The sequence below is a fragment of the Dromaius novaehollandiae genome, chromosome 2 (assembly GCF_036370855.1).
Source record: "Dromaius novaehollandiae isolate bDroNov1 chromosome 2, bDroNov1.hap1, whole genome shotgun sequence".
Taxonomy (NCBI): domain Eukaryota; kingdom Metazoa; phylum Chordata; class Aves; order Casuariiformes; family Dromaiidae; genus Dromaius; species Dromaius novaehollandiae.
In genome coordinates, this window is record NC_088099.1 from 39,493,670 (window position 1) to 39,521,211 (window position 27,542).

Genomic DNA, 27,542 nt, shown 5'->3' on the forward strand with positions numbered 1-27,542 from the left:
GGCCCCGCCCCCCGCGCGGTGTCGGGCGCAGACGAAGCGGAGGCGCCATTTTGCGCTGCTGCAGGAGACGGGTTGGGAGGTTGTGGCGGGAGGGTGGTGGCGGCGATACTAGTGGTGATAATACTAACGGCAACGGTACTGGCAGTAGCGGTAGTGGGTACGGTTGCTGCTTGGGACTAGCGTCCCCATTCGCCCAACTTCGCGGCCAGGACTCTGCCGATATGAGCGACGTGGAGGAGAACAACTTCGAGGGGAGGGTGAGTAGCCATCCCCACCAGGGCCGTGCCGAGGGGGTGACCCGGCCTGGGGAAGGGGGTGGGGGCGCTCTCCTTTTTCCGGCACGGTAGAGGTGGGGGCAACGCAGCTTGTCTCTAAAATGGCTCCTCCAGGCGCCCGAGTCTTGACTGGGCCGTGGGCGCCTCACTCCCCTGTCCTTTCCTAGTCTCCCTCTTTTCTGCCGACCCGGCGCTGAGGACCGGGCCGGGGAACTGGCCCAGCCCGGAGCTGGGCTCCGCTGTCTTCACCCGCACACGCTTCCTTCTCCCATCACGTCTCTGCGTCCCCATCCCCCTCCTTCGGGGTGCAGGCGCTGAGCTCCGATGCTGCTGGTTTGCCTCCATCCTGCTAGCGCAGGCTTTTTCTTGGAGAACCAGGCTTAGAGCGCTGCTATAAGCCTATCTTTTCCCGTCTCCCCCCCCGCCCCCTTTTTCTTTTCCTCTCCTTCCCTTGATCCCGAGCCGTCCAGGTCCTCTGTTGTTTCCCGGGTCTAGGCTTCGGAGTCGCTCCCTTTCCCCGTTCCCCCTCTGCCGCGGGCAGCGCCGGTGTGCCGGTCGTGGCCGGGAGAGCGCGGTCCCGCTCGCTGTAGCCGACGCCTCCGCCCGAGTAACTGGCGGACGGAAGGGACTGGGTCCTGTTGTGAGAGGTGCGCAGCTTCTCCTGCTGTTGGCCCGCAAGTGGGATCTTGTTTGGGTCAGGCTTCCTGAAGCCATCGGGGGAGGTATGGCCGTTGTTGTTAAACCGTTGAAACTCTGTGCATCCAACTGAAGGCTTTCTCTCAGCAAGCTGCTGCGGTTTTGTAGCCTTGTTAGGCCTCTTTCTTCTCTCTTCTCTCCGATTGCTGCGGCTTTTCTCTACACATCTGACCAGTCCCTTACTTTTTTTTTCCTCCCCGTCCCCGCCCCCTCACTCCCTTTTTTTCCTCAGTGTGGTGATCAGAGCAAACAGGAATTAGAAGCTGCTTGAAACACAAATGAGATATGTGTGTTGTCCTCACTCCAGCATTTACTCTTTTAATTTTGCAGGAAATTTTCCGTTGACTTTTAAGGAAGTTGCTTTAGGAGAACACTTGAGCATCCTTTTGGTGACTTTCTCTGATGAACCAGTGACAGCAACTTTGCAGTTATGTAGAGTTACTGCCTGGGGAAAGGAGCAGTGAAATTTTGAAAGAGCATTATTTTTACAGAATTATTATTACCGTGTTGTAATGTTAGTTAAAAACATTCCCCAGGCTGGGAGTGCTGTACTTGGTTGTGCAGTGCCTGCTGCTGGTTCCTCAGGTGAGGTAAACAAAATCTGTTCTTGTGTTGATCGTTTTGACAAAGATGGCTGTGTAGCTGTGCTCTTTCCAGCTAAACAGACTAATCTGTGAAGAGAATACTGGCTTATGTTTCAGTTAGGTCTGAAAAAGTAGAGCAATGAACATGTTTTGTGTTCCACTCTTTAATTTGTTACTTCAGCCTTCTAGTCTACAGTAATTTTTTTTGTAGCTTTTGTATTATTTTCTTTGAAGTTTTTTTATGAGAAATATTTGTGTTAAGTTCCTCTACACAGTATTTTATTAAGTTCCTTGATGGATCTGTTATTAATGTTACAGAGCTGGTATAGCTGTTTGATTTCAGTATTTTTCTATGCTTTTTTCTGCCAAATGTAGAAGTAAAACAATGTTTTGACAGTCTGTGAAGTCTGAAAAGTCCTGCATAGCAGTTTCTGCAACTGCTACTTCAGTTAGCTTGTTCTTTTTTGGTGGTGGAAAATTTACCTGTTGGAGAGAACTGCTGACCCTGTTGAGCTTCCATTTGGAAAACAGTTATTCTTTTCTCTCCACTAATACTTGAATTTCTTAATCAGTCTAGCATGTGGCAGTGTGTTGTCTACTTTTTTTTTTTCCTCCCCATAAAACTGACATAATGGCAGCTACTTAATTCATTTATAGTTTTGGGTTTTGTTCTACTAATTAAGAACATCCATGAGCAGTTTTTTTTTCCCAAGCAATAGATTTTTGTTGTTTCTTATGCTATTAAAAATAATTGAAGTTGCAAGTGATATTTTAGGCCGCAATATTTTGTATTTCATTTTCACTGGAAGTGCTAACAGGCATAAAATTAAGCATATGTAACTTTTGGAGGGATTTAGTGTTTAATCTGCTCTCCAAATTGGGTAGAAGTTTTGTTTTATGCACTGAATGTCCTTGTGCTTCAGTTTACTATGTGCATGCACACTGATCTGTGAGAGTATGGCATAAATTTTCAATGGGCGAAAGAGCTGCAGAAACTGGAAAACATGTTTTAAGAAAACTGTTTTCCTGGAAGCTGCCACAAATGAGAATTCTAAGTACCCTTTCAGTTCTCTTAGTCACCCTCCCTCGCCCCCTCTTCCCTCCCCTCCCCATCTTTCTCTCCTACACAAAATATTCAGTTTAAAAACTAACTAATCTGAATTTCTGGTGTGCTTTTAAATAACTAAATGCCCAAGAAGTAAGGGAGTTCAGTTTGTCCTTTTAAATTTCATTAGTACGGACACATGTTGACCTGAAAAGGCTCTAATGAAAATTACCAAAAGTAGTGATGGAGTCTGATACCAAGATACAGGTGCTTGTTCAATCAGCAGTAACCAAAAAATATAAGGTTTTGTTTTAAAGAGTTACTAATTATAAACTGTTTTCCTGTTTCTCTTTGTGAAGAAAAATTGTTTGTATGTGAATACTAATAGTTCAGCTAAATTTTTAAAGCTCATCTTTTTTTCATGATATGAAGATTAGATGCACATGCTTTGAAATTTCAGGTTTTTACTTAAAAAAAAAAAAAAAGCTTATTTTTAGCAGCATTAAGATTATCTCCAGCTATGTTTTTTGCCTCTAATTTCCGCTTTCAAAGTCATAACTTCATTTAATCTGAGGAAGAGGAAATTTAGAATAACCTTAGAAATAACTTTTCAATGAGATTGCTTAATCTGCAGTGTTTAAAAACTTTTTTTTTAAGTGTTAGGTAAAAATAATTTTAAAAGTTTTTATTATTATTTTATTATTATTATATTTTATTCTTGAGCTCACTCATATCTTTCACCAATGAGATTCTTTCCCCCCGCCCCCCAAATCACATGTTAGTCAGATATGCTCAGGATAATTAACATTTGTCCTGTTTTTGTAGCATTTTTTGATTCCACTTCAAGTTCCATATTAAGAAATGGTTCTCCCCCTTCTCCCCCCCTTAAAAAAGTGTTTTAATGAAAAGAGATTGACACAAGAACTAGAAATACAGTGAACTTGCTAGAGCTAAGGTTACAGACATTAGAAAGGAAAAGGATTTTAAGTCATGCTGCTTATCCAGTGACTTGAATTCTGGAGAAGTCATAAGATTTTTATCACTATTGAATGTTCTTTTTGAGCTGGTTAGACAAATGAGGCTTTTTTATCTTCTATTGTTGTCAGAATTAAAAAAAATTAAGCAGAATTAAGCAAAGATTTGAGTCTTACTTCCTTTCATACTTGTCCAGTTGTTGTTAATAACACACTGCTCATCTGATGCATATTCTGTAATGTAACTTTATAAGGTTTTCCAGAACACTGAAGAAATTGTGATCTGAACAAACCTGCACTTTAGAAATCCCACTTACTAACTTTGATCAGTTATTTTTCTGAGCTTCTGATAAGTTTGGTTTCCATAATCTTAAAAGTGTAATAATTTTCTACTAATATTAATATACAGTTTTATTAATAATTTCATAAAAACTATAGCTTTAAATTAGGAGAAAAGTAGAACTCAATTTTAGAACTCAGGTTCTGTTCTTGTCTTCCTTGATTCTATTCAGGAGATGCCTCTTCCTGCTTCCTACAGATTATCACATTGATCTCAATCTAATAAATATTTAAAGAAATACATGATTTTGCATGTGAGCCATCTTGTTGAAGGAAGTAGGCATAGTTCATGCCTATGCAAGTGGCTTTTGGACCAGATAAATTGTGAATGTCTTGTATTTCTTCATTAAGCTTGGATTCAAAAAATTTTATTTCATGCGCGTTGTCATGTTAGCTACCTAAATCTGATCAATCTTAAGATCAGCTCTTTGCTTTGAAGAAAATTTGGGGGGAGTCTCTTTAGGTAGTTGTAGTGTTAAAACTCTCCAATAGTGGCAATCTGCCACCTCAGTGGAAAGGGAGGCACTTTGCTTTCAATATGTTTTGAAATGCAGGCACGACAGTCTGCCTATGCTCACTAGTTCTGCAGTAGTTTGGAGAATGCTGTGATAGTTCTGTGCTTTCTTATGACAAACATGGGAAAGGAGACTTTTTTTGGCAACCTGCCTTCCCCCCCCCCCCCCCTTTGTTTAGTGAAACTGTTAATAAATTCTACATTATTACCTGGGCTTGGAAGACTGCTCTTTTTGGAAACAAATTCTGTTTCCTATCTTTCCTGTGTGATAAAGGAGTGACTGCAGAACCCTTCTCTGAACAGGCATATATTCAAGCCTCAGTGAGAAGATAAATTGTAAATTGCAAGAATTTTATTTGCTGAAGCTTGCTCTTTCTTTTTTTATTGGAGTGATATCACTGATAAGAGCATAGAGTTTGCTAATGTTGGTAACATTATAAATCTACCTGTCTTCAATATAGCACAACACAGGGTTTGTCTTTTCATACAGAAGCTTATTATGTATACTATTGAAATATTTATTGAAGAGTGGCTTATTAAGGTATTAGTTTTATTTTTAGCATAGGACATAGATTAAAACCAAAATTATTTAACTTCTTGTGAACTTCAGGAAAGGTTGCTAGATTTCTGTCAAAAATGGTGTTTAAAACATAACATTGTCTTTTCTCATAAATGAGATGCCACTATTATCGACAGTTTCATCCAGTGAATGTAGGCATCTATTTCATTTTTCTAATTTTTTTGATTGCTTATGTTTTTCCATCCCAGTATCAAGTTGGACTTTTATATCTTCATGTATTTGTAAGTTTGCTTTGGGCTTTTTTTTTTCCCTAAGTCTTTTGTGGCATCTTTAAACTCTGAACTACCATTTTGCTAGCTTACACTGTTGCTAGACCTCGTGTATGTGTTGTTTTTTCTTTGTTGTTTTTTTCTTTTTTTTTCCTTCTCCCTATGTGTGGGTGGTATTTCTTCTTAAAAAGGTCAAATGAATTGCAACTAAAGTTTGTGTGATTCCGTGGATTTCTTTTTTCCCTCGTGTTTCACTTCTTGTGCATTGTTACAGAAAACCTAACTTAACTTCATTTTTCTATTTAGAGTCTCACTTTAAATTTTGATAGCCTTGTGACAAATGCTTTTTGTCACACTCTGAAATGGTAAGACATGAAGAACACTAATGTGAGGACAGAAGAGTGATGTGAAAGAACAACATTTCTGTCTATTTTTTCTTTGTTTTTTTTTATCATACCCTCTGATGAGTGGTCTATTCTAAAAGAATGCTTCTAAAAGACCCTTGTAGTTCTACTCTGCATAGAACTATTTTGAGTGCTTTTCTTAAAGTAACTATATTAGAAAGTAGCATCACTTTTTTTCAGAGATATAAGGGAGATAACTGATGCAAGTTATACCTAACATTTATATGATTTAAATAGTTGGACCAGTATGAATGAAACATATTGACAGGACTGTCATCTTGCTTAGCTGGCTTGTCTAAAGCTGTTGATCAACTAATGACTGAATTTATGTGATCATGAGGTCACGTGGGAGAAGGAGGGTCCTACCCTGTCCATGTCACTTTGTTCCATGTTGCTCTTTCTGAGAAGAGAGAAGGTAGCAGAGATGAAAAATATTCTTCAATGCTTTTTGTAACAGCTTTACTTCTGCATATTCTTATCTAGTGAATCAGTAGCTGAAGCTGCTGTCTTTAGATTTTCTGTTCACCTACAATTTCTTTGGCTCCAAGTTTCACTCCTTAGCTGGGGAATCATTAATCCTCTTCCCCATTATATACTTGAGGAATGCATCACCTCTTCTTCTAAGGAAGTATACAGTTAGGTTTTTTTATTATTATTTGGGGAAAAATATAGTTGGCAGGTGCAGCATTTGTTTCAAAAGGGAAGTTTGCTTTGAAGAATGTTAGGTAGTTAGCTGTCTGTCTCTACCTTACAGGCTGTGGTGACAGTGAATATAGATTGTTTCAAATGGTCACAGTATGTAGCTGCCTGTAAGTTTGTAAGGGTGAGAGTAGTGGCTAGACAGTTTCACAGTAAAGCAGAAGGCATTAAAATGCACATTCATGTGTCAGATAGTTGTGGGATGGGAAGTTGAGTTCAAGAAACAGTCTTAACTGTGGCCCTCAAATGGTGAGGATTTTTAGAACAGAAAGGTACAAAAATGCTGAGGATCCAGAGAGAAATTGTAGTTTCTTCTCTCATAAGCAGTAGTCAGATTTAGTTCTGGGTTAAAAATGGACCAAAGGACAGAATTTGTAGATTGCTTAAGGACCAGTACAGAATTGAGAGATTTTAATGCTTTGGTTATTACAGTTGTCTGTTTGCTGTCATCAAAGATGACATACTAAGAAAGAATGTTAATTTGCTTTTAATTAAAATTTTTATGCTGATGTTGCAGAATGGGTATCAATTGTTTATGCAGAACAGTCAGATCTCTCTGTGATATGAACTATGATGGATCTTCATTATTATTTCCCTATATGGAAATAAAGGAGGAAAATTCTTTAAAATCTCTTTGTGACTCCTTGAGGCTGTGAATCTCTTAATCCCTGCTTCTAGTCATGCTGCTATAAATCTTAATAGATACTTTTTCAGTATCATCCTTAAGTCCTTAAACTCTTGCAGATTATTGTGATTCCCTTAGTCTCTCCTTTTGAAGCTGTGTAGGAGAATATAACTAGGTGATCTATGTTGCATCAGAAGATGAGATGTAATTGCCTGCCAGTGACAGACACAGTATGCAACTGCTAACAGGTAATCTCTCTTTAGCTGCAGTTTACATCTACAGTTACTTTGTGTGAGGAAGTTTTGAAATGTATAAGAACTCATGCTGTCACCTCTGTCACTCCAGTTTTGAAGTTGTATGTTTGTGAGTTTAAGCCCTTTATGGGCAGCACAAATGATTCTAACTGCATGGAATGATGTAACGTTCACTTCTGGCAACTTAATACAGATTGATTGTCATAATTGGTACTATTAGAATCCCTGTGTGCGATGTCATAAGATGCTTCAGTTGAATAGATGAGGACACTAAGCTAACTTCTTATACTGTATGGGAGTGTTTGGGACCTCAGTTTTTTTGATACCTCCCAACACTTCTAGATTGTGCAGTATCTGTTTTCTTTTTTTCTTAAGTTTCCAAAGTTCTTAATGTTAAAGAAGTGATGTTTCAAATGTAAAGAATGTGGACAACACAGTATCCTCATGAAGGAGTGACCGAGGAGGGTGAATTCCTTGTCTTTTTATTGAAAGATCTGTTCTAAATCTGAAGGATGTCAAATTAAATGCTTTTTTGTATTGCTGATCACTTTTAATAGGGAGGGGAGAGGAAATAATTCCCAGAGGATTTGGGAATTGTTGCAGGGGATGAAGTATAAAGGGAAGATCTAAGGAGGCTATCAAACAATGAAGAGTACAAAAATAGAGAAGAGGTAAATAAAAAGCATGTTAGTGGCTCTAAAAGGAAATGTTTTTTTAAATGAATTTCAGATACGAAAGTAAAAATACCAAATAATGTTTTGGTAATATGTAAGTGCGTATCCCTCCTTTATTTCAGTGAAAGTCATTGAGATCAATGGATAGCCAGTTTAATAAGGATAGCCTGTAATGCAGACTTGATACTATGGTCCACATGTCACAGCTAAACTTTGAAATTAGCCTTCATTGTTAAGTTTGTCATGCCTTTCATCCCAATAGTTGACATTCTCCATATAACTCTTGTCCTTTTATCAAGGTAAAGTGGAGAAGTGTGGATACAGCTTTAGCTGTGATGTTAGTAAGGGATCTTTCAAGTTCTATTTATGGTGGATGTGTTGTCTTAAAATGTGGGGAAAAGGTCCTTTGGAAAGGACTTAAATTCTTGAGTACTTTAAACTGAACAGATGGAAAATCTGAACCTAGACATGGGCAGAAAAAGAAACAAAATGAGAAAAACCATAGTGAGGATGAGCAGGGGGAAAAAGGATGAAAATAAGAATAAAATGTTACATTTGTGGAAAGGGAACTTGATTTACATTTTTTCATTAGGAATTTTGTACGCTTTTTGTGGAGTTACGGATGTATATAGCATACATTTTCTTATTTTTTTTATAGCTGAGCTCCCTAGAAACATTATGCACTAAAACAGGAGGAAATCCTAACCTGCTCTTTGTTTGCTTGTTTTCCTAATTTTTCTATGTGTGCATTATTATGCAAGAAAAAAGTCTCCTGTCTTTCCTTCTAATGGATTGCTTTGAAATACACTGTTGTACAGCTTGCTTTATATGAATTAAGTTATATGCAAGGAAAACAGGATAACAATGAGGAAGAAAATGTAGGAAGAAAAATAATTTGTCCTGCATATATCTATGTGCATGTAGTATGTGAGTAAGTATGTGCATAGATAGGTTTTGATTGGAAATATTTGGCCATTCTGTTGAATTTAGTGTGTCTAGTAATAATGTGTAGGAGTAGAATTTGGGTTATTTAATACTGAGAAGTACAAAGTTGTTATTTTAGGGGGGGAAACCACACTTACTGATATCGATAATTTTAATATATTTGTGCTAATTAGTTTTTAGTACACTATGTATCTTAAAAAAAAATCTGAAAGGGGAGGAGGGTAGCTTTGAAAATATACTAAAACACGGAGAACTCAGTAAGCTCGTTATTAGAACATAGACACTTATACAATTTTAAAGATTTTTTTTTTTAATTGTTTTATAAAGTAGTTTCTTGCACTTTACCTGCTGGCATTTCAATTTGGTAGATAACATCTGAACTCCAGCAGAGTTTTATAATCCCCACGTGCTTAAATATACTAAATGTTCTTTTTCCATTAAGGTTAATGTTCGTGAAGAGATTGAAGAGTTTTTTCCAAGAATGTGGAAGATAAATCAAGATAAAAGAAGGCTAATGAAAAGTATTAAAGATCAGAAAATTAAAATTGAATGGGGGAAAAAATTGAACAGAAGATTGGTCAGATAGAAGCACTTGAATGTTTTTTTAAGGCTATAATGAATTGTTTGAATTGGGGAAGAATACACGAAGTATGAAAAATGAAAAACTCAATGAAGAATGAAGAAAAGTAGAAAGCAAGAGTGAAGTAGAATTAAAAGAATCTGGAAGAATGAATGGGTCCTAGGTTAAGTAAATGTATGGTTTATGTTCCAGTGTCTGTATGATCAAGTTGTAGATGAATTTGCATGATTACTTAGTTAATAGAGAATTGGTGATCTAGTTCAAGCAGGGAACTATTTGAGGAGAGCATACAATATTAACAGTGGGTTAGCAAAATGAAATTTGTTCTGGAGGGTATTGCCTAACCATTTGTTTTTCAGGAGCAATCAATATAATAGAATTACTGTACTTTAAATGTTAGGAGTTAGGCATTTATACAACCAATACCATTTGTAATACTGTCTTCTTTGTTAGGAGTCTCGCTCCCAGTCAAAATCTCCAGCTGGGAGTCCTGCTCGTGTAAAATCGGAGAGCAGGTCAGGATCTCGCAGTCCATCGAGGGCTTCCAAACATTCTGAATCGCACTCTAGATCAAGATCAAAATCAAGGTATGTCCAGGAAGTAGTTCAGGTTGATTCAGTATTATTACCTATGGCTGTTCTTTTAAATATGTTGTTGAAACATTGTGAAAAGTATAAATCTTCTTCTGGGGTGTATTAACAAGACTGTTAGTGGATATGTAGGGAAGGGAGAGAAATAGGGAAAAAAAGTCAAGCAAAAATTGCAGCAAAGGTAGTCTTTTATCTAACTGGGTTAGATAAAGGGAGTAAGCTCTATAACTGTTGAAATAGTAGAACAGACTACTTGGGGTGGTTCAAGAAATGCTTTAATTGGAGGCTTTGAAGACAAAATAAAGTATAGCTTAAAGTAGGCATGGAGAGCGGCATAGTTTATGGGAGCTTTAGGTTTAAATTAATCTTACGGAGCTGCACATGCCTTTCTCCCTTTCTACCCCAGGAATGCATCTGCACAGGCAGTAGTCCATCTTTCCTGTTCACTTCACCAGGGCAGTCTAGAAAGAGTCATTCTGCTGTAAAATCTCAAAGTTCAGCCTAATGCTGTAGCTTCTCTTCTTGCAGATAGCTAACAACTGCTGTTAGGACATAGTGCCGTGTGAAAGCATGTAACTTAACAGGATGATGCTGGTTCAGAACTGAATTTATCATTGGCTGGATGACTACAAAGAAATACTTTAGGAACTAACTAGTTTTTTTTAATCTTGAATCATTTTAGAGCCTAGACAAACTTCAGCTGTAGATACTGTAGTGCTGCTAGGTCTTTCCATTTTTTCAGCTGAGACAATATTTTGTGCTGTGGTATATCTGGCTTCTGTATCACTGTGAGTTCACAGGTTCAAACCTTGAACTTGCTGAAAATTGTATGAATATAATCTTCATTTTATGCCAGAAGCGCTCGCTCGCTCTCTCTCTCTGAGTTAAAAATCTTGCTACTGGACAGGTTGTTAAAGGTCTGCATTCTTTAGATGCACAAAGTGCATCTTCCTTTAGAAGAAACTAAACTATTTTACTTGTTGTGAGCCTCTATAAAATGAATTTAAGATTTTTCTCTGGGAAATGTAAGGCTTACAATTCAATACATGGTACGTATATGACCTAACTAAAAGCTTTCTCTTTGTTGAAGATCCAGGTCCAGAAGGCATTCGCACAGACGTTACACTCGATCCAGATCCCATTCCCATTCTCATTCCCATAGGAGACGTTCTCGAAGCAGATCATACACGCCAGAATACCGTCGTCGAAGGAGCCGTAGTCATTCTCCAATGTCCAACAGGAGAAGGCACACTGGCAGCAGAGTATGTCATGTTTATCAAGGCTGAGTATCGACAAAACAATTGTTACTTGCATTAGTGTAGTCCAGGTTATGTGCAGGCTGAATCTGACCTGCTGCTCTGTCTTTGGAGGGTGTGGGAATTGGTTTTTGGGGCAACAAACTTTGTCCTTATAGCTGGGCACCTATTTCTTAGGTTTATGACTAGCAAGGCACTTAGAATTGTATTGAAAACCACATCATTGCAAGTCAGTATGTGCAGAAAGGTGATATCTGTTTCTCTGTGCTATAGAAGTTGAACCCTTATCCCTGCTTTGTTTGTTTATTTTTGGTAATAGTTCCAAGTATATGTATCCTTCAGAAAGGGGAGAACAACAATGACAAACTACAAAAATATCTACCCTAAAATTGACTAGAGGAGCACAAGAAGTAAATTCTCAACTGCATATGCATATTGACATGCATGTAACTTGCATTATGTTCAAGGTCACTAGTGATTTTATGCCTCCAAGTAATGAATTTGGTGTGACCTGAAAAATTAAACCCTTTATATTTTTAGCTAATGTGTAAATCTTAATAGGCCAAAATATTTTACAATTAGGAAAGGGATCAGTAAGCCTCTTGAAATTTAAATGAGAAGTAGCCCAGTATCTCTATACGGACAGGAAGAACTATAGGTAAAATAACCAAGATCTAATATGCTAGTGCTATATTGTTCTGAGGGCTTTCCCCCAAAGACCCTGTTTGTGATGAGTTTCAGTGTCTGTCTTGTGGTTCCACATCAATTCAAGCTGATATAAGTGCTGCTTCAGGTCTGCCTCTTCCTTTGTGAGGGCTGCAGTATTTTTCTGATCCTTACAGTTTCCATGTGGTTCAGCTTTCCTGAATCTTTTTACTAATCATATCAAAAAGAGGGTGGCTTTTTTGCAGGCTTACCTCTGTGAAGCAGCTCACCTGAATCAGATAAATGTCAGTGTGAGGGGGAAGACAAGAATGTGTGGAAGAGCAAGACTACAGCAGTGCTAATGTACAGTTGCTTAAGCTGTTGTGAAGCAACATTCATAGTTATGCTTTTTGCAGATGTTTCCCAATGTGTAATCATAGTATAGCAAACATGAACTTAATGTCTTGGAAAAATTGGCAGGAATAGCTGAACTTTAAAAGGGTTAGCAGATTTCCTGGAGAAATACAAGTGAATCACTCTTATTATTTTAGAAAATACAAGAATATTTCCTTCTCTGAAGAAGGCTGTCTTTTGCCTGAGAATGACTCTATAACATTAAAGTCCTTTTCACAGTGAATTACACATTAGTTCTAAGAAATAGTTCTAATAGTGTCAAAACTAAACTCTAAACAACCAGATTTTTATCCCCTAAATGGAAGAGGTTCTAAAGGCATCAGAAAAATTGATAGTGATCTTGCTACTTCTGCTCACCTTTGTAGAAGGAGCTTGGATACTGTGCTGATGAGGGACAGCACAAAAACGTAACATAAGGACTGGCTTTTAGCCTTCCACAGTAGAAGTCCTTCCAGTGATGATGCAACTGCCACTCAAGTACCGAGAACCAATTTGCACACCTCATCTTGCCTCAGAAAAGGGTTCATGATTAAGGGGAATATAAAGAAGGACAACACAGAAGTACTTGTATGGAGGGGTTGGTCCAGCAAGAAGAGCTCGAAAGGGTAGAAGCAGTAATTTGAAAAATTGAGAAATTTGATTACACTCATAAGAGTTTCAGTCATAAATGAGGTGTATAGCTTTTAATGCCACTAAATAAATGGGAGCAAGAAAAAGAACTTCAGTTATACGAACTTTCAAGTGACAACTTGACATTTTGACATAATGAATTGTAGAAAATTCATTTCTAAAAACTGAAGTTTGAACTTTGGCCAATGACAAGAAACAAACTTCAGATAGATCAGGTGTTCTGAGCATCTTATTTTTGCAATCCATACTGCGCAAAAGCTCTGAAAGTAGAAAAACACATAGCAATTTGAAAAATAGCATTGTAAAAATGAAGAAAGGTAGTATGAGAATTTGGTTAAATCACTGATTTCATCTCTCTTCAATATCTTAGTGGAAGATAGGAAGGGGAATCCAATATGTCAACAAGCTGTGATTTTATATCAGTCTTTCACTCATTTGTAAGCGTGCCCTTATTTAACAGAACAAAGGAGTCGGATGTATCACTTCCTGTCTCCATGATCAGGAGACGATACTTGATGTGTCAATCAGATTTTTTCATTTTTCTTAAGAAATCTTTGGCTGAATCCAAGTGCTGCTCTTAGGAAGTCTAGTGGCTTGCAATGGTATATGCTTACTGAGCTTTCTGTGTACAGTAGCATTATTTCTGTTGGCAATCTTTTTTTATTTTTTTATATATATATATATATATATCTTCAGAGAGAGAGGGAGGAAAGAAAGGATCCTTTAAGATAAAGCCTAATTCTTATAATGAGGGCTAAGCTATGGTGTGCCTCTCCTATTATGAGAAGCTGATTTACCAATTAAGCCTGTTCAGTTAGAAATAAGTGAGCAAAGTCTTAAAATTCTTAGAAGAAACAGTCTTGTCAAAAGAACTGCTCATCATACTGCTACTTCCTACATAGAAGAGTACTGTTCAAATACCTTTTAGCTCTTGCATAAAGAAAAAGATGTCCTTAACTCAGTCATAGTCAACAATTATTTTCTATTGCCATAGTTCTCAAACTCTTGTTCTCTGGAGTCCTAAGCATCTTCCTGCGGAGGCGTAGAGCCCTGTAAGGGTGAACTTAAGCCTTCTGCCCATAGATATGTTTTTACTTGGTTATATTTTTCAGGCTGTTTCTCAGGGCTCTTTTTCTCAGGGTCTACATGCTGCGAGTTAAAATCTAATAACCTACTTGTATGTTTCAAAATTCTGTCTTGCTTTAGTTACTCCCCTCCACCCTTTTAGCTGGGGACCATGGAATTTTTCCTTGGCTTTTAGTCTGAATTTGTTTCATGACTCTGTATTTTAAAGCAGAATTTTCCTTTGTTGTAGAATTAAACTTTGAAATGCAAGGTTTTACTTAAAAACTGTCATCTTGATCTGAGAGGCTGTAGAATGGGGTTGGGAAAAGAACAGGACATAAGAGCTAAACCTGTTCATTAAGTCAGATTGAAAGGCAAGTTCTGAGGCATGAATTACAGAGCATTGTAGCTTAGAAGTCTGAAACTGAAATACGAATTTCAACTGTGTCAGCTTTCAGTTATTATCTTAACAGAAATATTAAATCTCTATGCATATTGCTACTGTTTTAAATTGCTTCTAGTACAACAGGTGCGAGAAGCTTAACTGAAAAAATATTAATTTTGGTCAAGATAATTCTTGCAGTGCAATTGGCATTATATAAACTCAAAGCATGTGGAAAAAGCTAAATATAAAAATGCTGAATCAGGTAGAAGGATGAATTGCAGTGCATGTTGTACAATTTTATTTGACTCCCTTCAGTTCGATTTAGTTGAAGTGAAATATGTAAAGGATTTAATTTCCCTGCTCTAGAAATTTGTGCATTCTTCTTGGGTTACTGTTTCACAGAATACTTCAATACTTGTAACTATGTAGATGAATGAAGCAGGTGATCTTCATCCAGTTTACAACTGGACTGAGATAAACTTTCAAATGTAAATGTTGACTTTTCAGTATAGTTGAATAGGAAATGTTGAGGGGAGGGGAAATAAACTGTTTTAGCAGCAGCTAAGTTATCATTCAGCTGTCCACGTTTAGTAGCTCGGATACATTTAGTATGTGAAACAGGAGGCCGCATGCACTGTTTAGTACCACTGGTGACCTTCTAGAAAGGCCAAAGATGGGAATTTAGGTAGGCTAATCTGTTCTCAGGCATGGACTTCCATATCATGTCTGCAGCTTGTTGGTGATTCGAGTGGGGAACGGTGATAAAACAGCTTCCTTTTCTACATCTATTTTATAATCAGAATGCTTCATTTTTCTGAACTGGAAATTGGAATTCTTAGAAAAACATGAAATCAGTTGCTTTTTGAAAATACCTTAAAATTGGAATGTTAACTGTTAAAGTATTAAGCTTTGTAATAAACAGTGGATTATTTTTCTCCAGCTAAAATGTTTTTTATAATGTAATTGAAAATGGGATGAGAGAATGGTATAGCTTGTTTTTAATTAACTTAATTGGAGTTGAACATTTGTCTTACCAGGCTAATCCAGATCCTAATACTTGTCTTGGAGTGTTCGGTCTCAGTTTGTATACCACTGAGAGAGATTTGCGTGAAGTCTTTTCCCGTTACGGACCTTTGACTGGCGTCAACGTGGTTTATGATCAACGGACTGGACGATCCAGAGGATTTGCTTTTGTTTATTTCGAGAGAATTGATGATTCTAAAGAGGTAAAGTCATGCTTTACTACTTGTGGCAGATATGCTTTTTGTGTGTTGTCTTCACAAATACCTTTGTAGAAATGTTTTTGAGTGCTTTTGCTAGATAGCTGTCAGAATGAGATTTCTTTAAAGTATTGTGTTCAAACAACATAGCCCTTCTAAGCAGTGAAACAGATAAAGCATACTATTTCAGTGTTGGGGTTCTGTGGGCAAATTTGCAGCCCAGGCTGCCTGCTTTGAATTACTAATGAAGGTCATGCTTCGCTTCATTCAATTTTTTCATTTAAAATGGAAGTAAATTTTAGGGAAACAGAGATATTTAGCATTTTTGAAATATTTTGGAAGTTACTTTTTGAAGTAGTTTCCTCTATCTATCAAAATTCTGAAGGTACTCTTTACTTTTGATTTTCTACTCTTAATCTGTCGTCATGCATTTGAAAAATAAGGTAGTCTTTTTGTACTGGTTTGTGCCTCAGTTGGTGACTTTGCTAGTTGGACAACTAGCACTTTGTAGTTCAACTGAGTTGTTGCTGTCTGTGGTATAGTGGATCTGTAAGGGAAGAAGCAAAAAATCTGAATGGCACCCTGTACTGTGCTTCACCACAGCAAGCAGTATTTATTACCTATGTAGGGATATTGTGAGCATGTTTTCCTAGCCATGAAAAATACTGAAAATTGTAGGTGCAGTTGCTATTAAAAGTAAAGATAACACCTATAACTTTTTTTCAAATTCTTTTTTTAAGAGCCACTACTTCAGTCAGCCAGAGTTTTTACTCACATTTATTGTGTGTTCTTTAAGAACTGTGCAAACACTATCTTAACTTGTAACCATCCACTATAGGGTTATCTGTTTCTTACTTGTGGGCAAACTGAGTCAAAGACTTCAAGCATCCTGTTTATGAATGAATAGTCTTGGACAGATGTTCTAGATTTGCTGTTGGATTTTCTTTACATTAGATAAGTACCATTCCTAATGCTTGGGTATGACTCTTCTCACCTAGTGTTGCAGGAAGAGAGAGTGACAACTGTGGACCTAATAACAATGGATGAGAAATGAAAACTTACAATTGCCTATGCCATATGATGACATTTTAATGAAAAAAGTTTCATAGATGACTTGGTTGGGCTAGACTCTCTTCTGAGCTTTGACAGATTTCTGGTGTGATCCTGAGCAAGCAACTGTGAAAGGTGGAAAAGACAGTGTTCTGTATTTTCACACTATCAGTTTTACTGGGGTGGCCTACTCAGTTCCCACTTCTTGGCCTTATTTCTTTGCACTCTGTTTTTGGTAGGATTTTGAGAATGTGACTGTTTTTCCGTGAAACAGTTATTATCTAAAATACTCGGAAAATACTTGTCACATTAATGTGCCAGTCTTGTCTGTCTGTTTTACAACTTTTGTTTGTCTTTAGAAATTCAATTTTTTAGTTGTCATGAGTAGTGGTCATGCATGATGCCATGCATTTCTTAAAATGCTCCATGTAAATAGCATAAAGTAATTTCTGTTTAGTAGGAAGCTGTCTTGGCAGATACTACAAGACTGTGGAATGCAAAGCAAAAATGGGTAATTACATGCAGAATCAGAAATACAAAAGTAAAGATGAGCACCTTAAGCAGGAACTGAAAAACTTGGGAGCGCAATTGAGGATGCAGTTAAATTTTCCCCCATCCTCTTTCCTAAATTATTTAAGTTTTATGCAAATTCCAAGTGTTCTGAGGTTCCACATCCCTTGCTCTCTCCTCCCCTCCCCCCCCCCCCCGCCCTTTTGGGACGAAAAAAACAAGTTGGTTTGATTTGATTTCCTGGACCTTGAAGAGAGATTTGAAGGTGGCAATAAGTGGCTGTTAGTGTGGAAGAAAGGGATATTGTAGCTCTGAGTATGAAACTCTGCCATAGACTCTGTAGAAGGAATGCTGAAGGACATGAAGTAATTCTTCTCAGTGTGGAAGACAGATGCAAATCTGAAAAGCTGGGTATGCATAGAAGAGATGTTATTTACTTTTGTTCTGAGTAAATAGTCTTCCTCTTTAAAAAAAAAAAACAAAAACAAAACAAAAACAAAAAAATGCAAAAAACCAAAAAACTGCTTACTAGCTAACTAAACTTCTGAATAAAGAGAATATAAAACGGTAGATGTTTAGCTGAATTCCAGCCTTTTAAAGCAGTCCTACGTGGATTAGATAGGTATAGAATCCTACAGGACAAATTCTAAGGATTTCTTACCATCTTCACTATTGTCCTTCCAAGAAAGGTAATAGCAGGGAGCCTCTTAGCTGATGTACTTTCAAACACTGTTGGTATTGAAATATGGCACCAAATGAATTGTGAATAGTTATGTTTAAGTTTCTCTAACTTGTCTTAATGTAGACCAATCACTTGCAGGATTATGTGGATTCTGGTAGGGTTGAGATCCTGTCAAGATCTTCGTCATGGTCTGTTACCCTTCTTACAGATCTGATCCCTTATTGAGCTGGTTAAAATGTTGCTATCTGCTAAGATTCAAGAAAAGTGATACAAAGTTTCTAGTTCCTTACAGTTTAAAGAAAACTGAGTACATACTAGCTCAGTGTTGTGGAAATCCATTGACCTTGTAAAGTAGTGCCTTTAAAAGGTGGTATTTCCGGCTGTTCTCAGTGGGGCCAATTACCAAGTTGATGCATGATTCCGGGGTAAACCTGGTACATGTAATTACAGTTTGTAGTAAAAAAACACCTGCATAATGGGCCTAACCCACAATTTAGGACCATCTTGTGAGGTTCCTCTAAGTTCTTCTCTGAGTACTTAAGTGCTTGTCTGTTTTCAATGCATAGTTTTCCAGCAGTGTTACAGTTAGTTTATGGGACATCAGTAAATAGAACTTGACATTCATTTATATTAGTCTTCCACTGTAGAGTTGAACTGGTATTATTCTAGGATTTTCTATATGCTACATGTATAACTGCTCTGTATCCAGATGCCATTCTGGTTTCTTCATACCTACATAAAATATCGAAAGAGCAGTGGAGGGTAGTGAAGCTTATTTTCACTTAATTGCTAAAGTAGTTTTGGACTTTCAGGACTTCAGATTAATGGTAAGGCAGCGATGGTGTCACAATCAGTCGTTAATGATCATTGTGGTTATAGAGAGTGGTCAAGGTTTAGTTTTCGATAAGTCCTACTTAGAGAGGCTGACAGAGCATCACAGTAGCTTCAGTCATTCCGCTTTAACAGGACCCAGAAAAAGAGTTGGACACATGCTTCCTTTGTGAAGGAAATTTCCTGTGGAATCTTCTACTCTCCCCTAAACTCTGCTGAGCCTGAGAAAAAACTTCATGGTCTGGACAGAACGTTCCTTTTCCATCAAATGTCTTTTACTGCAATGGCCTGGTGTTTGCACGATAGAGCGCTTGACTTGCTCATTATACTCTGACCCGTACTGAAGAAACTCACGGACACTGTCTTCAGTTCAAAATTTGGTGGAGGTATGTAGTAGACAGTGAATGCTGAGGTTTGACAGTTATTGATCCAGAAACCCTGAGGTTTGCTGTGCTCTTTTCAGCATGCTTGTTAAAAGCTTGTTTGAAAAACTTAAGTTTTACGTGCCTTTTTGTAGAAGAAAGGATATTCTCCCCTATGGGTATGGTGTTTTGTGGGTTTTTCTTTTTAAAGAATTTTTTATAGAAAAGCAATACTTTTAAATTGCTTTTTGGCCTTGTCTGTTGCAGTATCATATCATGTTGACCATCCTTCTGCTAAGTCTTCAGAACCAGATATGAGAAGTACTGCAACATTGTTCAAAGAGATCTGTAAACATCTTGTGCTGAAGATGTATTTCAATAGATTGACATCCTTTTTTCATAATTTGCAATATTGTTACCAAACTGTCTGCTTGGTTTGTAGTGTTTTAGCTAAACTGTGAAGGATTTTCACCTGCTCATTGCATTATTATTAGTTTGGGATTTTCCATTTCTTTCTATGATACAGAAGAATACAAATCTGTATACTAAGAATATTCTAAGATTGTTTACCTCAAGGTTACATAAATGAAGAGATTTGAAGCGTCTTTGGTAAGAGTGTCATAATATGGAGTAAAAAGCATTTTGTGGTTAGGGTGATGATTCTTAGTACAGTTACCTGGCATTTCACCTGCAGCAGTCCTGCTTTCCAGTCAGTCATAATATAAGTGGAAGTTCTCAAAATTGAGACTATAGTGAATGTACTATGCATCTGTTGCAAGAACTCATCTGAGGAGCATTAGCTAGAACAGATGTTGGTAATACAGAATTTTCAGTTTTCTAACGCTAGTTATATGCTATTTATACTTTTGACCATATTTCAGAACTGTTTTTCTGAAATGGTGTTAGTTAGCAATCAAGACAAGCGTTATACAGAAAAAGGGAAAAAAAAACTATTCATGTAATTCAATTTTTAAAGACCAGAATAATTATAGGAGTCTTTTTATCTTAATTCACAAGACAGTTAATCTGTGGTGCAAGCTAGCCAGTTTAGGAACATCACTATTGGTCTAAATTTCTCCCATAGCTTGTCTGACAAATGCTTTAAGTATCGTTCCTGGTATCCAAGGGACCCTTGATATACTAGAAAAGAAGACAGGAATGTCTCACGTGTTTGGAATTACAAGTTACAGGCTTCTGGAGACTGAAATATCATCAAATTGCTAATACTTATAGAAACATACATTCAGTTATTCATTTAGTTCTCTGAAATTGTGTATTTCTTGATTCTGAAACTATAAAGTGTACTAAAAAAAAAAAAACCCAAACATGATCAGTAGATGTTTAAACTCGGAAATCAAAAATACATGTGTATCATTACCAATATTCTAATTGTCTACAAACCCCTCAAACTAGAGTAGATAAACTGACTGTCATTCAGAGGTGAAATGGACACTTGGATTCAACTTCGCAAACTACAGTTAGTGTGAAAAAAGCTATGTTTTTTGTTGTTGGGTTTTTCTTTCTTTTTTTTTGTTTTTTTTTTTTCCTCCCCCTCCTCCTGTTGGATGTTTTTCAGAATGTCCTTTTGGATGTCTTCATTAAATCCAAACTTGAACAAGTGATATCAGTATCCTGAGGAAAAAGCTAATCTTTTATGTCTGTTTGTCCCATGCATATAATACAGTGAAGAGGATCTTTCTGTTGGTGAAATTTAAGTACAATATGGGAAGGACTTTTTTTTTTGAATGCCACTGCCTAGGATATAAGTCTTTACATAGTTATTTTTAGATCTTGAAGTACACCTCTAGAAATGAGTTCCAACATAACTTGCTTGTGTTTGACTACATAAAACCTTTCATGTTGTATATAAATATTGCTGTAACAACTGCTCACAAATTACTAAGTATACTCAGTCTGTGTTTTGCTAATTTTGTAGTGATGTCACATTACTGAAGTCATTCAAAGCAGTTTAGACAGAATATTACATGAAAGCTTGATGTGCTTGTACGATACAAATGGTATCTTACTTGGACTTTTGTAGCAGAAATGTAAAGTGACTGTGACATTAGTTCTTATGAAGGATGTTGACAGCTCTGCAAAGTGAAGCCCCCCTCCCCCATAAGCACTGTACAGATTGCATTCTTAGAAACTTCCCACACTGTCTGCTTGTTCAAGCTGTACTTTGTGGCATTATACAAACTGAAAGGTTATTTTATTTCCTTCAGTGAGTTCTTGACTGCTTAGCTAATACCAGTCACCTTTGTAATTTTTTTGTGCATATCATTAAAAGTTCATTGTTCCCAGGCTCTTTTTTTAACTCTACCCAAATACTAATACATTTGGAAAACCCCAAATACTGTGGTAAATATCAGATTAAATTGAACTCTGTTCAGTTTCATGTTTTCTTTGTAACTCTTTTGAGCCACTAGAGGTCATGGCTCTAGTTTGAGAACTGCTTATCTTGTCAAACTAACAGTAGTTACAGATAATAATTTGAAAAAGCTTTATTATTATGGAGAGACTACTCCTAAGTATAACACAGTAATCCAGGAATTCTTACTTGTGTCTTTTCCAGTTTCCATTCAGTCTTCTGACTGCCAACAGACAGGTGTATATTCTGGCCTATGAAGTCAATTTTTCATTCAGAATTTGCAACCAAAACTAATACTGTGTGCTTATTGAAATCTAGTTAACTTGCTGCTTACTGTCTTTATCTTGCAGAAGCCAGGCTAATTTTAAGTCTTCTAACAATATTCAGATATTTAGAAGAAAATACATGTTGAAATAAAAATGGACTGTTGACAATTAAAGATTCCTAAAAGAGTACTGTATAATGTGTAAACCCAAATGTAATTTGGCTTTTTCTTAAATGTTTTATTTGATTATCTAGAAAATATACTCCTCCTTTAGACGGTATCTGAAAGTGTTTTCTGTGGTGTTTGAGTGACTTTGCAAATTTTTTCCTCTTTGACATTTAAATACTTTAACACAGCTTTCATGCATACCCAATAACAGTTAAGAGAAGCAAACTGAAGTTTGTTTTGAATTCAAAGTGATAGTCTAATAACGTTGTAAAATCCCAAACTTGATTATAATCTGATTTTAAGTTTACTGGTATTTTTGCATTTTTTTAAATTACTCGTGTGTTTTGAAAGCCTTCATACAAAATCTGTACTGTTGCATTGCTTGTCTACAACTAGATTTTAAAAGAAGACTTGTCATATTGCAGCAGTCCTTAGCTAATGAAGGCAGCTTAAGTATCTTTGTTTCAAAGAGTCAAGATGTGCATGAAGCATGATGCAGAGTATTTGAAGACATCTTTGGAGGGAGTTACTGGTTGCTAATGACTGAATATTGGGTTTATGATGGTTTATCTTAAGTCCTCTCCTTTCTGCCTTTGGAGAATGCAGTCCAAAATGCAAAAGGCTTTGTATGTCTATATACCTTGTAAAGATTTTGGGTTATTTAAAAATTTATATTTGGCAGTTTTTATTGGCAGCTATTAAAAGCCAAAAAAAAAAAAAAAGGTTTTTGTGTTGGGTATGTCTTTGGACATTGTGACCAGGCCCTTTGGGTTTCATGTAGAGTGGTAGCTATAAACTACCCCCTACCACTGAAATGTAATACACTTTTTGGGAGTTCTAAGACTCTCAAAATTAACTTGTCTGTCTTGTAGGTAGGTTGCTTTTCTCTGTACTGCTCCCTGTGTCAAATAAATCTTCCTCTTTCCTCTCAGAGGTGTTTATTCATTTAACTGAACAAGATACATGTGCCAGATGTCTGGGTTTGAACTGGCTTGTTGTCAGCTAAGTTTATTACTCTGCAAGTTGTTGATCTGACATTAAAATGCCATAAAGCAGAAATTTCCTTACCTTTCAAGCCACGTTGCCTATTACCATGTTTCCAGAAAGGTGTTTTTTATCATGAAGCTAATTTTTCAGCCAGCTTTTTGTAGCATTCAGTTTTAGGTTATTACATTCCAGGCGTGCACACGCGTGTGTGTTTATTTTTTATTTAGTTCATCCTTGTGGAACAGGGCTTTAGTTTCCTAGTCTTGAGTTTTTTTTAATGGTCGTGTTTCAATGTCAGAACATACATTTTAATGCAAATTGAAAGACTTGAAATGTTCTTTGATTCTGCCCTGCAGTTAGCTATATCTAGTTGCTGTATTGTTCAGTGAGAACAGAACTCACTAGGTGGCGATATAGTATAGATATAAACAGCATTATTAAAGCAAATTAAGTGCAATTAAATAGGTTAGGGGATATCAGTCAATTATAGATTGGGGATGTAAACATTAACCATAGGGGTGTCAGTTTTGTTTCCTCTTCTATAATTTTATTCAATAAGGTTCTTGTTAGCAAACTACAAAAAGCTTAGATTTCTGAATAGTTCTTTATTATACCAAAGAAAATGTTAAGCTCAGAGGCACCTTTTATATTTTAAGCCTTTTATATTGTGTCTCAGAGATAAATAATAGCAAAGTGGCTGTGTTGCTTAACTCTCAAGGTTGTGACAGTGTCTCTTCTCCACACATGGAAATGGAAATAATTTGTATATTGGGCAAACCAAGTGTTGTGAACTGGTATTTTAGAGATCTTAAAGCAGTGGGTGGAAGAACCAAAGAATTTTATCTTTGCAAATTTTAATACCTATCAATTTAGTCCAACATTGACTGTTAAAATTATAAGTGTGTTTTTTGTTTTTTTTTTTTTTGAAGTTAGTGTTACATGACTATAATCTAATTCTCAAATGTGCGCTGTGGTCCTTTGAAAAGCTATTTTCATGATTTTGAGTTTGTGAAAGGCCATTGTATTGATTCAAAAACTAGAGAAGCAGGGGCTGGAACACCCAGTGAGCGTGTGCATGGGCTGCGAGCGGGTCTGAGGACCCAGGCTTCTCGAGCGCAGACCATTGTGTGTATCGCTTTAGCTAGCTGCTATTGTGAGAGTGAGTGGGGAGGAAGGTTGTAATTAGGTATCCGTGTAGTCTGAACCCGCCATTTTACTAAGCTCTGCTGGAGTAGGTCCTTGTAAGGGAGATGGCAGGAGGCTGGGAGAGCATGAAATGGCAGCCGACTAGCAGTAATCCGGCCATATGCACCCTACAGGAAGCCACTGCTTTGCACAGCTTCTGAATCCACCCGTCCCCTCTGGGTTGGAGATGGCGGTAGGAAAGATGCAGTTTGCAGGAAAAAACTACTTTGGCTTTCTGTTTACCTTTCTGCTGGGTAGAAGACAAAGTCTAAGGAAAGCAACTGTGTTAGTGGTTAGCAGTGTGCTCTCTTGAAAAGGGATTGCGTGTCACATTACTTCGGCGCCCCGGTGCAGTCCTGTAACACTGCCGGCAAACAGGCTGGGGGACGGAGGCGAGCCATTCGCCACAGTGGGGCACTAGTAACCAGTCTGAATAAAACAAGTTCAGGGCTTGCCCTTCTGACTGAAAATAGTGTGTCTTGTACTTATCCTTTCATAGTTACCAGTAGCTTGCAGATCTCATGTCCCTGTCCCTGTTTCTCATGTCTTCTGCAGGCAATGGAGCATGCAAACGGTATGGAGCTGGACGGCAGGAGGATTCGGGTGGATTACTCGATCACCAAGAGAGCACATACACCCACTCCAGGCATCTATATGGGCAGGCCAACCCAGTAAGAAGTTCACTCATTTTCTTTTAATGAGACTAAAGTTGATTTGAATGGAAAGTTTGAAGTCTGGCTGAAGAAATTGAACTACAGACACTTAATTGTTTTTCTGAAATTTTAGAGTTTTGCTAATTCTATTTTATCATAAAGTATTTTATATAGAAGTATGCATTATTGTGATTAACATGTTATTAAATTCTACTGGATTTTTATTGTACCTTGATTTATCAAAGTTTACTGAAGGAGTTGTTTAAACATTTTTTTTATCTGTCATAGTTAAGACACATCTAGCTTAATGAAGGTATTAAGATACTCATTTGTCTTTGGTTTTGGTGGGAGGTAGGCTCAAATCCTCAGTGGATTTTTTATGAAGATGCTTTTCTTTAAGTGTTTTATTATTATTTTATGGCATAATCTTAAGTGCTTATATGTAAGAACACTGAAAAAAAGCTTTTAAATAATTTAAATCAAGATGAAGAATAGATACTTAAAGGTTTTTTAGGTGATTGGGTTTTTTTCCCCCTTTTTTCTTTTCCTCCTAACAGCAGTGGAGGAGGTGGTGGTGGTGGAGCAGGTCGTCGCCGTGACTCTTACTATGATAGGGGATATGACAGAGGATATGACAGATATGAAGAGTATGACTACAGATACAGGTACTTAATTTTCGGTTTATTTCTGTAAGAACAATGGATTTGTGGGAAAACTGTAAAGTTAAGTGGCCAGAAATGCTATCCCATCTGTAGCAAGATTCTGCATACATATATGCTATGTGTTAGAGCCTCATTATTATTATTATGTTTTGTAGGATTAAAGTAGTCTTAATCTTCAAGGTTTCTGTAAATCACTTACACAATAAACAGTTGGGGGAAGGGTCAGTCTCGTTACCTGAAGGAGACAGAGCAATGCCCTACAAATGTAGGGGGCAAAATAGAAAAGAACACTCCTTCCGTACTGTATATAGAACCAGAGACAGCTAATGAATAGTGCTCTTTTAAGAAAGGCTTATTTGTGCATGCTTTTAGTACACTTGATGCTTCATAATCATCTAACTGTTTTGAAAGTTACCTAGTGTCAGAGAAAATTGTTAAACAAGAGTTGTATGCATGTGTGAAAGTAGCTTGTGTGCTTGCAGGGCTATTAAGGGTTTAACAAATGTTGTCTAGGAATATCTTACAGTGCAAAGCATCAAATGGAGAAATATAAAAGCATTTGTTAAATAACTGGTAAGCCACAGCCAAATAAAACTGAAATCATTGATGCAGGCCAAATCTTTCAGTGCTAAGGAAATGGTTCTGTTCTGTAGAAATGGTGTGAATAAGACCTCTTTCATAATGGATGTTGCTGGGTTTTTCTTTAATTTCCTTTAAAGGAGACGATCACCATCACCTTATTATAGCCGGTACCGATCACGATCAAGATCCCGTTCCTATAGTCCAAGTAAGTAAATGCAAATAAATAAACAGAATTTGGCTGGCTTAAACCTTGCTATTACTAGTATTAATTGGTCAGTGGCAGTTCTGAATGTGACAGCAAAACTAGTTTATCTGATTGGGCATTTTCAAGCTGAGTTTGTGTTGTATACAGTTTGTTTATAGTAATGGTATCTTCTTTTTTTTCCCAGGGCGCTACTGAAGATCAGAAGAGTTACAGTTGAGGACGTGATTTTTAAATATAAAGTTCAGATATTAGCTTCCCTTCTGCTTTCCCTCCCATTCTCCCTTTCTTGCCCTCCATCCAGCTCTTTTACAGATCTTTGATTCATTTAGAATATACATATTTTCAGTTGAAGTATTCCTATTTTCCATCCCTCTTTATTATAATACTCTTAAATATTGTAATGGTTGTAGTTTTTGTGTAGTAAAACATCTTAAGCAAAATTAAATAGAAAACCCAAGGTGTTGATACATTTTGGAAGTCATTCTGATTTTGGTTTTAAAACAATTGGACTCTTGACTAATCAAAAGAGAAGAGCATTGATATTTTTAAAGCTTGCATGTCATATGTAATATACACACTCAGATACTTTAATATAAACCTGCATTTCCAAGTAACTTGTTAATCTTTCTGTTAAGATGTTTACCCATTACTTTGAGAAACAAGTAACAACTTTTGAGCCTTTTCTGTAATGACAAATTTATTTAGATAGTCATGAACCAGAGGATCTTTTTGTCAGGTAGTTGCTTTGAGTGTAGAATATTTGAGCTAGAGCAAAATTTGATATTTGGTTGACCGGGAAAATAGATTCTTGTATGCTGAAAATTAAGGCTGTGTTTTATAGATTAAGCTTCCAGACTGCTACACAGTGGATAACATTTGAAGTTAAAACCTTTTTTCTTTTTTTTATTAGTTATACTCAGTTGAACATTTCCCCTTAATCAGTGCAGGAGAAAAAACTATTTATTGAACGTAGCAATTAGTTGTATAATTTGCTGTTCATTTAAAAAAAAAAACTTTTTGGTATTGCAATAATGGTTAAGCAAGTTTTGTTTCCAGTCCTTTTTGGAGTTTGACAGTATGGATGGAAAAACCTACAACTACATATAAACCTTTTTTTCCTCAATAAAAGTTAATTCCACTGAGATGCAGTTTCTTGTCTTGTTTTGTATTACATGCCACCTTGGTATATAGGTTTATAAAAAATAGGCTAATCAGCCCATAGGCTGTACAGATAATAAAGTTGGCATTTATCTATCTTTTTAGGAGTCTTGTTTTCCCCAAGAAGCAGCATGCAGTTATACGGGATGGCTAAGCAGATTGGATAGTCCTTGTGCCGTCTTTGGCACTTGCTAGACTCATGGTGAGATGGTTGAAGGAGAGAAACACTGTTGACTTTGTTTAGATTTCTGGCAAGTTTTGCCCTCTGA

At 36.9% G+C, this 27,542-nt stretch overlaps 1 protein-coding gene across 2 annotated transcripts; it reads left to right on the forward strand.

Annotated features, from left to right (window-relative positions):
* TRA2A (transformer 2 alpha homolog) lies at window positions 1-27,257 on the forward strand. 2 transcript variants are annotated; one of them, XM_064506313.1, is made up of 8 exons: window positions 1-257; window positions 9,851-9,984; window positions 11,150-11,249; window positions 15,420-15,608; window positions 24,569-24,684; window positions 25,224-25,331; window positions 26,048-26,115; window positions 26,300-27,257. In XM_064506313.1, exons 1-8 carry the CDS (start codon window positions 222-224, stop codon window positions 26,308-26,310), a joined length of 762 nt encoding a protein of 253 aa, XP_064362383.1. In that variant the 5' UTR covers window positions 1-221; the 3' UTR covers window positions 26,311-27,257. The 2 variants fall into 2 exon arrangements, with proteins under 2 accessions (XP_064362383.1, XP_025959636.1); XM_026103851.2 differs by having other exon boundaries at window positions 3-257; window positions 11,078-11,249.
* Window positions 27,258-27,542: the final 285 nt, after the last annotated feature.